The sequence below is a fragment of the Lepidochelys olivacea genome, assembly GCF_965140295.1.
Source record: "Lepidochelys olivacea isolate rLepOli2 genome assembly, chromosome: 2".
NCBI classification, from domain to species: Eukaryota; Metazoa; Chordata; order Testudines; family Cheloniidae; genus Lepidochelys; species Lepidochelys olivacea.
This window is the reverse complement of record NC_140412.1, coordinates 83,253,461-83,266,287: the sequence shown is the minus strand read 5'-3', so window position 1 is coordinate 83,266,287 and position 12,827 is coordinate 83,253,461. Positions and strand designations below refer to the sequence as shown.

Below are 12,827 nucleotides of genomic sequence, written 5' to 3'. Positions count from 1 at the left end.
ATTTACTGCCCAGTACTCTATTTTTAGGCTGATATTAAAATATGGTCACTTAACTATTCTCTTTGCTCCTCAGCAGGATGTTTTTGACCGTATCCTAATTGACTGCCATGTCAAGTAGTTACTTTGTTGAAATGATTCTGCTTGAAATCTAGCTTGTCTGAAATTGTAATTTGTTTCTTAGGGAACTGGCTGAACCTGTCTTGTTTGGAATCTTTTAATTTGTCTTCTAGGTGACTTTTCTGTATACTGTTGTGAGAGGGGCTAATGGGTGGCGGATTCTAGTTAATTGCTATTTTTCATAAAAAAAGATTCTTCAGTTGTACCTTAAATATGTGCCTAAAGTTATACCCAGAGTTCCATTTTAAACATTTTTTTTCATTTTCTGCTTTAAAGCTGCACTCCTAATGTGACATTCAGTATTCGTGTGTTCTTAAAACTTCTTATTTGTTCTTTTCAGCAGGTATACCTACGTTTCAACTCATGTCTTCAATGATAATCTAATACATTAGTGCAGCAACCTTTTAAAACAATTTCTGGTGCCAAGCAGAAGCGAGGCCTGATGTCAGCAAAGTCCACACACGATGACCACATCATTCTTCAGGGATTCCCTGAATGTGAACCATCTTTGACTGTGATTGCAGTTCCCGCCACCACATTTCATACGTAATCACCCTCATCTGTCTGTAATAAATACCTTATATATGTTCCTTCACCATACGTATGTCATTTCTTTTTATTTAAAATTAAAGTTTTGTAATGTCACTGTGCACCTGTATCTTGTGCCTGGAAACATACTGTCATCAGTAATAAAAGATTGTTATAGGTTCTAATATGACACCCATATCAGACAAAAACTAAAATCTTCTGCTAAAATTGACTTATTTGCAATATCATACCTGAGTGACAATCTCATGTTATTGCTAAGACCTTTCCATACTATCTTAACTCTGTCTCTGGATTACACCTGATTAGAACTGACTGGGTGCCTTTATGGTGGTATTTCAGAAGCAAGAATACATAATATATAAAAAGAAATCAAATACTTTCTCCAGGCACAGAATTTTCATTTGTTTCCCCCAAAAGATCTCCAGCTAATTTATTCATATAGGGTTGAGGTGATAGACATCGAATTTTGGTGCCAAAGCATGAGGCCAAATTAAAAGTATAGTCAAAATATCTGCCATTTGTTTGCTGTTGTTCTTGTTACAAAGCAGGGTGTAAGTCACCGATAGTCATGTAACTAGAGTACAGTTGGAGAGCAGGCAGGTAGGTTGATTGTTCTGTGCAAAGTTACTTAAAGCTGCTGCCATGTAAAGGTAAATAAACTAAACCATGTATGACACTGAAACGAAACTGGTCTCTACAATAAATATTCACCGTTTTTATGATAAGCAGGAAGAATCTGGATGATCTGCTCGTGCTGCCATACAATTGAAGAAAGACCTATTTTCTGATTTGAGATACCACCAGGGAATTTCTTCTAAATTGTGTGCGGCAATGAAATGAGTAAACAAAATAAAACAAAATTTTTACCCCCATTGCTTAGGCTGAATGCACTTTTATAGAGTCCTATGATGTGCATATATATTTGCAAATTACTCTGTAGTATATTGGAGAGAAACAGATTTTTTGTTCTAATTGTAAGATATATAGTCAGACCCCAAAGCAAACTATAGGGGTAAAGAACATACAGTGAGAAGGACTTGAATTCTGTTCTTGCAAGATGAAATTTAGGGTTTACACCCTGTATCCCTTCTAAAAGGGATACTTTAGGACTATTAAATTATGTACCGTCACCACAGGAAAGCTATTTCATGTTAATAAGTAATTAATGAAGAATTTCCCCATACTTCGGATTTTACAATACTATTAATTATAAGAATGATACTTAGTTGTACCAGGTGAGGATTTGGCTTGGGTGAGGAAGAGGGTGGATGGACTGATTTACAATCAGTCCCTTGCCGTGCTTTAGTGGAAGAAAATTACATACATTTTGAATTATTGAAAATCATGAATAGATATGGTGATGCCATACTATCCCTGACAACATTTGAATATGAAATATGCTTGTTGAGAATGTATAATTTTTTATAATTGCAAATTCATTCAAAAAGTTCAAGGTCTTATCTGGCAGAGGATGTGTCAACACTGCAATAAAAAACCTCTGGCATGAATCTCAGAGCTCAGGTCTCATTGCTCATTAGGCTGGGGCTGCAGGGCTAAAAAACTGCAGTTAGGTGTTTGGGTTTGGGCTGGGACCTGGACACTGAGACCTACCAGAGGGTTTCAGAGCCTGGGTTCCAGTCTGAGCCCTACACTGTAATTTTTAGCCCAGCGAGTCTGAATTCACTGACCCAGGCCAGTCCTGGCTATGCCACAGGTTTCTTACTTCATTGTAGCTCTACCCAGAAGATACCTTCTGGCAGCTCCTTAGATACGGTGATTTCACACGGATTGAAATAAGAGATAATTGGCCAAATTCTGATTTTAAACTCTGTGTAAACATGTTGAAGTCATGAGCCGTGATAACCAGGAGTTTACTAAACAATGTTTGTCCCTGCATTTAGTTGATTGCATAGAAGGCATGCCTTAAATTTTACATTTCATTGTGTGGACACTACTCTGGATATGTACACCTTTCCCTGGTGTAACACTACTTTGGTAAACCTGCAGTGATTTAAAGAGTAGATCAGAAAAAACAGTGCACAAGTGCAAGGTGATGGTGAAATAAATTTGTATTTGAAATGTGGGCCACAGTTAATAAGGGTCCAATTATACATGGTTTATAAAGGGTTTACAACATCTGTTCAGTTATAAGCATGTTACAGACATTAGTATGTGTCTCAGGTGGTTATAAGTACACTATAGATGTCAGTTTAAGAACATGAGTAGAAACTCCTCAGTAGACACAAGTTGTGGTTATAAGCAACCTGTTGATCTAACAATCTGTAACGATCGATTATTTATTAAAAATCTATTTATATATTACCCCTTTATAAACCATTTATAAATTAAACTTTAATGTGATTATGGTGAAGGAACAAACGTGCCTTGTAGTTGAATTTTTGCATATGATATAGGTGGAGGACACTGCAGGCACAGTCAAGGATGGTTCTCTAAGGGACAAACTTTCATGGTGAACAGTTGTAAGAGATCCTTTTGGGTATTGGTCTCACTTTATGTTCAATAGTAAAAACTGGTTTTAAAGGGTTGCTGTGTGGATCTGAGTTAGGGGTAAAAAGCTCAGATAAGTTGAGCAGCCCTCCATTGAAACATTACATTTTCACAGATGTTATCTGTATTTCTAAAAAACAGAACACATGCAGGATATGGTCCTATGCAAGTAATGATTATTCCTTTACAAGTAACATTGAAAGTACAGAATTAAAGCATACATTGGAGTACACCAGTTCCTTTTCTTCAAAAAGCTGGTACCTTACCTGTTGTTGGTAAAGCTTCTGAAAATATTGAGTTACTTAAGATTCCAAATCAGTGAGCAAATTACTTCCAAGAAGAAAATTGAAAGTCAGTTCACATCTATGGTGTTTAAACCATATTCATACTATTTCTGGGTCCAAGAGGTGTTTGGGGTGCGTGTGTGTGTGTGTGTGTGTGTGTGAGAGAGAGAGAGAGAGAGAGAGGTAAATGAGTAGGTAGAAATTTGAGGCATGGGTGGTAAATAATTTGTTCATTGAATTACATACATAAATGTCTGTGCTTGGTAGATTTCCCTGTTTCCTTAATATTGTATAAAGGAAACCAAAGGGGGATGCAGCTGAAAATTGCTTATTTACTCTGCTGTGAATTTAAATGATGCCATCAGATTTGTGTAGAAAGCTACTGTGGGGTTGGTTTTCTCATTTTGTGGTGGAGGAGTTGAAAAAATTCACTTGTTATCCCTTCATGAAACATATTTTAAACTGAGGATTAAATTAAATAGTGAATTTTCTATTTTGTATTTAATGTCAAAAGGCAGGTTATTGAATCTGTTGTCATTCTGTGGCTTGGTTTCTCTATCGCAGTGATCTCTGTTCACTCAACAGTTGCATATATTAAATTTTCTACAATTAATAGAATGCATACTTGATACTTTTTTCTCACCATTGCTCTCCCCTACCTAACTTGTCAAAATCTTTTACAGACCATGTGCCCGGTTTGTTTGGATCGTCTGAAGAATATGATCTTTCTCTGTGGCCACGGAACATGTCAGCTTTGTGGAGACCGAATGAGTGAATGCCCTATATGCCGCAAGGCTATAGAACGAAGAATCCTTTTGTATTAAACAATAAAACCAAGTATCATCTGTAGCTTATCAAATTGTCAGTACATTTTGGTCATCAAATCTCTGTAAGTTTGAAAGGCAGTTTAAGGTTCTAATGAAAACATTTCTAATACTGCAATACATATGTGCTATGTTGTAATTGCTTAAAGACTAAACACACCAGAAAAGAAAACAGTATTTGAACAGTCAACTTTTAGTTGTACTATCAAGAGACAGCTAAGATAAGGCTAACTTAATAAAGCAAGTCTTTCCCCTCCCCACCCCATTAAAGCACCAAGTGTAAAGGGACAATCCTGATTTTCTGTTTTGGTATCTTTAAAGTTTTTATATGTATGTATGGACTTTAATATCAGCCATCAAGTAATGTAGATTTTGTACTGCCAGTTGCTTTCACATATTTATTTTTTTAGCTCAAGTTTGACACCTCTTTAGCGTCTGCTTAATTGTCAAATGACAGAGAAAGTTATGCCTCATAGTACTATTGTCTTGAAAGGTACAGTAATGCAAAATCAGCACAATATATCCAAGTAGTATTCAGGACCATACCATTCCTATAAGATGACATCAAAATATAACCACGTGGATAACTTTGACTGTAATGTGCCCTACGTGCTCAGTGTGGGTTTAGAGGAGAATGTCAGTGGAAAGAAACACAAGTTTGCTTTAGGAATGTTATGCCCCCAAACCTGTACTTCAGTCTGACAGAATCAAATTAAACTAAATAAGGAACTTCTTAATCCTGTCAACAAAAAAAACTAATATATAGAATTGTGAGTGGAGAGTACTGATTGTTTTTCTTTACAAGGTATTTGAAAAATAAGTGTAGATCAGTTATCAATTTCACACCTAAAGAGTGTAGTTGATTAAAATATTTGGGGAACAAGTGTATAACCAGAGAGTAGGGAAATTATGGGTCTCATGATCTAAGGAAACTGGGTGATATATTTTTCCTTTGGATTCTGTAGAAATCAACTGTTCTTTAAATCATCTTTTCTGTTGCGGACTATGCATTTTTTACATAAATCAGTATGGTCTTCTATTAAACCAGTCTTACAGAATAAATATAGGGAAACAATAGTAACAGCAAAGGAGGTAAACTATATATTGCCCATTCATCTCAATGGAGTATTAATTTCAAATCCCAGCAGTGACCATTTAATAGCTAATATTAAGCAAGGGAGTGGTGATAAGTCAGTGGGTTTCCTGACACATGGATAGGTTACTTGAAACTGGTTGTCGGAGTTAGCTAGGATTTGTATTGCACTTATAGATGCTCTTGGCTTTTTGACTACTACCAGCAGCTCCAAAACATGAGTAAGAGCACAATCCAAATGTTCTTCAGGCTTTGATGGTGGGACTGCAGTCAGGATTTCAGGAAAGGAGTTAAATTTGGAGCTCTTACAGCCAAATGATGGCATATAAAAGCAATTCAGCAGTTACCTGAATTACTGATTGAATAGAATATGAAATCAGTGCTTGTTGTCTTTTAGCCTTGATTTGGACAATTTCTTTCAAGGATTGTGAAATACACAGTGGATTCAGTTAGGTGCCTTACTTGCAGCTAACACTGGTCTCCTTCATTTAACTCCTGTTACACATGGCAGGGACATGAAAGTGGGAATTGGTCTGGGGAAGATCCAGGTGAGAATGAAGTGATTCATAGTCAGCATTCTTCACCTGGAAAATCACGTGCTTACACAATGCATGATCTTCTGAAGTGTGTGATAAGCTTGTGTTGATCTTTGGAATTCTGCACACTTCAGCCAAAATCTCAGAAGAATTTATCAATGCTTTTTAAGTGTTGATCATGTAGTTAGAACACCTGTATGGTAGAAGGAAACTCTACAGTGGTTTCTTAGAAAATCAATACATAATGCATTAGCTGACAAAACAGTCCATGCCCCAAAATTTCTGATCCAACAGGTAGAGATGTTTCTTGCTCTTTTTAACTCAATCCAATCCAGTATTCTTTGTTCTGATGTTCCAGCAGTCATATATATATATCATATCTCACTCTGTGTTTGGTCATCTACAAAGCTTTCTGCTTTGCCTGGTGCTTTGAGTCCCTATTCTAAAATAGGCAGATCCCAGTAGCTTCTAAATAAAATCTTTGGTTGTCAGTAAATCTTGTCCTCAGTTTAGCAGTCCCACAACTGGTTTAATTGCTTTAGCTCTAGGAATTTTATATACTTTTGGAGTTGCAGCCTGGTTAGCTGAGGTTTCTGAATTCCAGTCTGAGAGAATTCTTACATTCTGTGTTCTTGTGTAATCAGAATAATTCTGGTATGATTTTTCCAACGTTTTTGGGGAAATGGTGTGGTAGCCCATGCTGCATACATTGCAGATTTTTTTCTCCCTTGACATAAGGGTCACCTGGCTTCTGTGGTTGGTGTTGCACAGCAGGACCCTTTGGCTTCTTGTCCCCCTGTTGGCCCTTCTCCAGAAGAACTGGTTCTGTCTAATACAGAGCAACACTGAACCCCTTGCTATGAATTTCATTCTCTTGTTTTAGGTCTCTGACATGGTTTTCTTTAACCCGGGGCAGAATCATTTTGAGCACTGTTTCGTACTTAAATTATTCAGAAAGGCCTCTCCATAAAGGCTCAGTACAAAGTACTTAATTAACAGTTAATCACCACTTCTGCACGATCTCTTGGTAAATGCAGTTCTCACTCAAAACCCCATTATGGTAGCTCAGTGCACTACTTACTACATAGCAGTCGATATTTTTATAATACTTAAGTAAATTGTGCTGGGGTTTTGTTTGCATTCAGCATTGGAACAAGCCAGTGGTAAGATCCTATTTTTTCATGCAATGTTCAGCTGTTTAAATAGTCTGAATTAAATCTTGTCTCTACTACAGTAGTGGGTGTTCTCATTTCATTGGAACCAGGATTTCACCCTCGATCATGTCTTTTGTGTCTGATCTTTTCAGGTTGTCTGAATTAATTTGATCCTGTGTTACCATCTGATGATGCAACTAATACTTGAACCGAATTTAACTGGGCATTAAGTATTTTCCTAAAGGACTAAATCAAGGCATCCAGGGGAGAAAACCGGTAGAAAAATGCTGAGCGTACTTCATCTGTGGAGAGCACAGATGTCAGGTGATAGAGGAGTTCAGTCGGATGTCAGGTGTGTAGGTGATAGAGGAGTTCAGTTCACAGTGGGCTTTATATTTTTCAACAGTTCCTCAGCTACAAAACTATAGCTGCTGTAAGACATAAATATATAAAATCTATGGCTATGTATATAAATAAAGTGAATAAAGGTGCTGCTCCAAGAGCTGTCCTTTCCACACCATGGTCCCTGGTTTGTCCCCATCAACACATTCAGACCTCTCACTATATATTTCTTTTTTTGTATTCAACTTGGTTGAGCAGTGTTGCATGCATGATTCCATGTCAAAAATTTAACTGGATATTATCACAAAGTCAAGCCAAATAGTTTAATTAGACAACTGCTTTTTTAAAATAAGTAATTAAGCAGTTTAACTTTGTAGCACTTATTGTTTAAGGTGCTAGTATTGGCATTCTGTTTACAGGTGAGAGTTTATCCCAATTGACATTATGAAGTCAGATATCGTACTTTCAATATGATTTTTAATTGATTTTAAGAAATGTTTGCCAAAACATTGTAGCATATGTAAATAGATGTTTAGACTTGTACACTATCTCTTCAGATTGTGATGTATGTTAAAGCTAAAGATTTAGGTAGCTTTGAAGAAACCAGCTGTATCAGACCATATTTATACAGTATATTCACATTACTTAGCAACAGTATGTCTGCAGCCTGATATTGTCTGAAAGGCTTGCATACTTCTATATGATACCTTTTATTTTTTTTCCTGTTTTAAAACAATCATAGGCTCAGAAGATAGGTGGGGGTCATGGCAAGTAGGGAAAGATGAGGATGGGTCAGTGTATGTCTGTGAGTGAATCACTGTACAGATTTTACTGAAACCGGGAACAAGTACTCGATAAAAGAAAAAAGAATCAGTAAACAGACAATTGGATTTAATGTACGTGTTTGAGAATTTCAGATATCACTTTTCTTATTCTTAGAACAATGCCCCAATATTAAGAGTTGTTTGGGAAATGCAATTGGTTGGAGGAACTTCAATGTATTCTTGTTACACAGTCAAGAAGATATCTACATTATAGTTTATTATTTGAGTGCAAAAGTTTTTTATTATTTGGGTGTTCAAAAGTTTGCTTGAACAGCTTTCCTTTCTGTATGGTAATCAGATTAAATTAGAGATGGCTGCTATACACAATAGTATTGTAAAGGAACTATGAAGAGACCTTAATTTTAAATTTGAGGGGTCTGTACAATAAGCTAAATAGCTTAAAGATGTCAGAACTTAATCACTTAACTTTCCAGCTTTTTCCCCCCAATTATGTACCATGACTTTTCAGGCCCATTGCTTAAATATATTGAATATCTCCTGCTCTACATTCAAGGCATTTGGCACTTTGCAGGATCTGAGTCACTGCTACATACTTTCATGTTTTGTTAAAATACTAGTTAAGTAGTTCTAGATGAGGACAAAATCCCATTTAAGAAAGAATAGGTATCCCCCCCCCCCAAAAAAAAATAAATTGGAAAGGTAATAAACACAAGTTACTTTGTAAATGTGAAAATTCCTTCAAAAACTAGTTTAACTATAAACTTTGGCCAAATTGGAATATAGAAAAATTGTGTGCCTTGTTAACATAGTCTTTAAAATGTTTTTAATCTTGTTCTAAAGATTTGTGAAACTAGCTTTTTAAAAAGAATCTGATTTGATATTGCCTTTATGTTGTGATAAGAATATTCACTGATACTGTGTAGATATTACCTAGAGATGGAGTTTTACTAAGGTATGCCCTACTTATTTATAACAGTATTACTTACAATTTATGGCTAGTGTAAACACTAAATTGTTTGAGAAAGTTACTTTGAGTTGTTGGTTTTGCTGAGCTTCTCTACAATATTGCAAATGTCAAAAGTTACATTTTGCTTTGTTAGTAGTTGCTGGTGAATTGTGTAGAGCCTGGACCATAACTTGTGTTATGAAGTTCTTACAGACCACTACAATGTTACTTTTAGTAACTCTGCCTTTTTTCTGTCAAAGTGTTCAGTTCTACAGTAATTGTTCTTTACCTTTAGAAAGGAGTGGGAGTTTTCTTAAACACTACAATTTAGTTTTGATACATCAGTTTTGGTGCCTGACTAGATGTGACATAAAGGATTATTGCTGACTGTATAAATAATGTACAGGAGGAATGTATCATTCCCCATAGTACTGTACATTCCTGTTTCCCTTCCCTAAGTTGCTGGAATTCATATACTATTTTCCTTTTACAATGCAGAATGTGTTTTGTTCACTGAGTAAAATACTGTTGTCTATAAAGTTCTATTGTGTGCCATTTTTATAGCTATAGCTGCAGTAAGTATGAGGGCTTTTTAACAACTTAAACACATTCATAAATGTTCTTCAGTGCATCTTGGAGAATATTAGAGGTTTAATGGTTGTATAGTGGCCTTGATAGAACAATTGAATTGGCAGCAGCCATAGATCCTTTACAGAATGGAAGTACATATGAATCTACAAACTGGGTTTATGCAGCATAAATGTATATGTAGCATACGTGTTGCATTTATGCCATTTATTTGTCTTTCTGTAAAGGAAAGTTAGCAGATTTAACTTTTGTTATGCTTTTGTTAAGTCTTGTTTATGATAACTACACCAATAGAGCAATTGTGATAGGGCCTGAGGATGGTATTCCAAATCAGACAAATAGCTGTTGGGGGAGAGGGTGGATAGAAAATTCTACATAATAACATTTTTAGTATGAAAGGAGAATCATTTTATAAACCAACTTCTCGCAAAAATTAGCTTAATAATTCAGACCTAGCAAATCTTTTTATAAACAAGTTTGCATGACATTTCATAGTTACGAAAGTGTAAGTCTTACTCTGGGCTCCTAGAAAGTATTTTCTTTGTCCCAAGCTTAGTGATGGATGCAACTTATTCTGTAGTAGAAATGGGTTTTACTGAACCACAACAACATTTTTTGCTCTTATTAGAAAATCAACTTTGTATTTTTGGTAAATTGTAGATTTGATATGACTGTTGACTGGATTAAATTCAAGTTGTGTGTGTGTGAATGTAGTTGATTTCTGTACTGCAAATAGCTTTACATAATTGCATTGATTAAAACTGCTTAGCAAGACCTAAGCTTTTCAAAACAAATGCTATTGTACCGTATTGTTAATAAAACTTATGATATAATGAGTCTCATTCTGACTTTTTTTAAACAAGCTTTGACTTACACTTGTTGCACTGAACTAACACCTATTAGAGGTTGTTAGAGGTTATGAGAAAGGGAGAGGCAGCTCATTTCTGCTCATTTGATTACAGCGTTCTTGAAAATCAGAAATCTTATTGGCATTAGACCCCAACAAAAAGTTAAAATTTTAAAATACTTTGAGAATGTAATCTAAGCAAATGTTTGGTATCTTTTCTGGGCTTTAGAATTTCACATAATAAAGCAGGCTAGGCACTATGGCTCTATAATAGGAAGAAAGCTCCTTGTCCAGACTGTGTTTTAAAGAACCAGAGTTGTTTAAATATACCACTGAACAGTGCATTTACAGCAACATGAAAAACATGGAGTGACTGAAATTGACTTGGAATGCACTAGAATAACATTCATATAAGTAACCATCTGGTTTGTTATATCTTCTCCTGAGTTTCTTTAGAGTGTGCCATATGCATGAGAAATAAAAGGCTTGATCATGTTCTTCATATTTTAAATCTGTGTGTAAATGCACATTTTCTGTAGCTCTTTGCACACTACGCACAGAGGCAGTAGAATTTTCATATGTTCTCCCATTTGTTTGTCATAGATGAGCTTACACAGTTTTAGCACTTTTAAGGGTGATCATTTTCATACTTTTGCCAAGTGATCAACTCAGACCTGTGCCCATGTTACAGACCTGCCTATGTAATGCAGACACTTCTGTCTATATCAAATTTCTGGAAGTTTGAGAGGCTACTGGGTATTTTGGGAGGTAAATAATGAGACAAAATCCTTCACGGCAGTTGCTTCCAGCGAACAGGTTAGCAAACGTGGAGGGTTGATCTTGGTGCACTTTCAATAACATTTTATCCCTGTTTAAAAGTTATACAGAGTTTACAGTGGCATGTCCTTGCATCGTGCTCTTCATGAGGTTGAAATAGGATCAGCGTCAGCAGCACAGTATAGCTCCCCTTCTTCCTGCCTCTGGGAAGCTATTCGCTGAGGTACACCTAAGCCATATTAGAAAACAAACGAAACAAATCCATAGGTAGTTGGCAACCAAAAACCAGTTTAATGGCAGTTAAAGTTGCGACAATAAACACCTGTCAACTCAAAACCTTAAAAGACTGGAAATCAGGGAAAAGATTTGTGCATTCCTTTGCACCTTCATATTAGCTGACCACCTGTGACAATCTGGTCAGTTGTCCTTGTAGCCAACATGGTCAAGAGTCTCAGCTGCTGAGGTGAAAATGACCAATGAAACCTTGCAAAAGGCTATTCTGGTGTCCTGTGAGATCAATCTGGAAAGTGCTCTATCCGCAAAGAGACTAGGTCCCTTTGGGATTTGTCACGACAATTCACCCTCCATGTTGTGTACAACACTGTTGATAACACATTCCAGAAGGTTTTTTCTGCCAGCAGATACAAAAAGCAGTATGTACCTAAAATTTGCACTCTAATGGAGAACTTTTAACAGTGACCTCAGGAGCGTCATGGAGTATGTGACAGTCAGATGTACTAAACTATTGATATAACTGATATAAAAGCATGTGAGGTCACTGTTAAATTTTTGTATTAGAATTGAAGATGGGGTACATATTTTGTTATCTTTTGGGAACGAAGGGTTTTTAAAAATCCTTTTAAGAAAAAGATCACAGTCACTCAGTTCACAGTCATACCTGGGCATAAACTGAAAGATCTTCCTTAAAAGTAAGAATGAAAGGTCTCCAGGATTAGAAGAGCAAAACAGAAAGAACTTCCTTTTGGACAGTGCTCCTTACATTATAAAAAGATTCAACAGGTTCTGAAGAATACATTGGGGGAGGTGGGGAAAACAGATCTTGTCATCACGCTCTGTTCAAGCCAGTGAGGTAGCTTAGACTTGGGGATTCTTGTTTGTTCTAAGAATAAAGCATCTTTGTAGTTTTGCTAATGTTAAAAGATTTTGGCTGAGATTTTCAAAGCTGTGCAGGGGATTTAGATGCAGTATGTGTCCAAAGGTTCCAAGTGGCTTTGAAAAAAAATCTGTCTTTAATCCTAAATTTGTTCTTAATTTTTAGAAGAGCAGGGGTTTTTTAGTTCTGAAACCACTGTCGTTTACTGAAGTGTTCTTACTACTACAGTATCCACCTGCTGAAGTGAAGAAACCGATTGACAGAGCCAGAAGAGTACCCAGAAGTCACCTACTACAGGACAGGCCCAACAAAAAAAAGGACCAGAACGCCACTAGCTGTCACCTTCAGCCCCCAACTAAAACC

At 36.3% G+C, this 12,827-nt stretch overlaps 1 protein-coding gene across 3 annotated transcripts in view; it reads left to right on the top strand.

Moving 5' to 3' along the window:
- The window catches only part of MIB1 (MIB E3 ubiquitin protein ligase 1), a 101,249-nt gene extending 92,366 nt beyond the window's left edge, over positions 1-8,883 (top strand). The window contains exon 21 of one of the 3 annotated variants that reach the window (XM_084620434.1): positions 4,142-8,883. In XM_084620434.1, the coding sequence (XP_084476560.1) occupies positions 4,142-4,282 (141 nt within the window). In that variant the 3' untranslated portion in view covers positions 4,283-8,883. Of the gene's footprint in view, positions 1-457; positions 712-4,141 lie in introns of those variants that run through there. The other 2 variants (XM_084620436.1, XM_084620435.1) reach the window with 2 other exon arrangements.
- Positions 8,884-12,827: the final 3,944 nt, after the last annotated feature.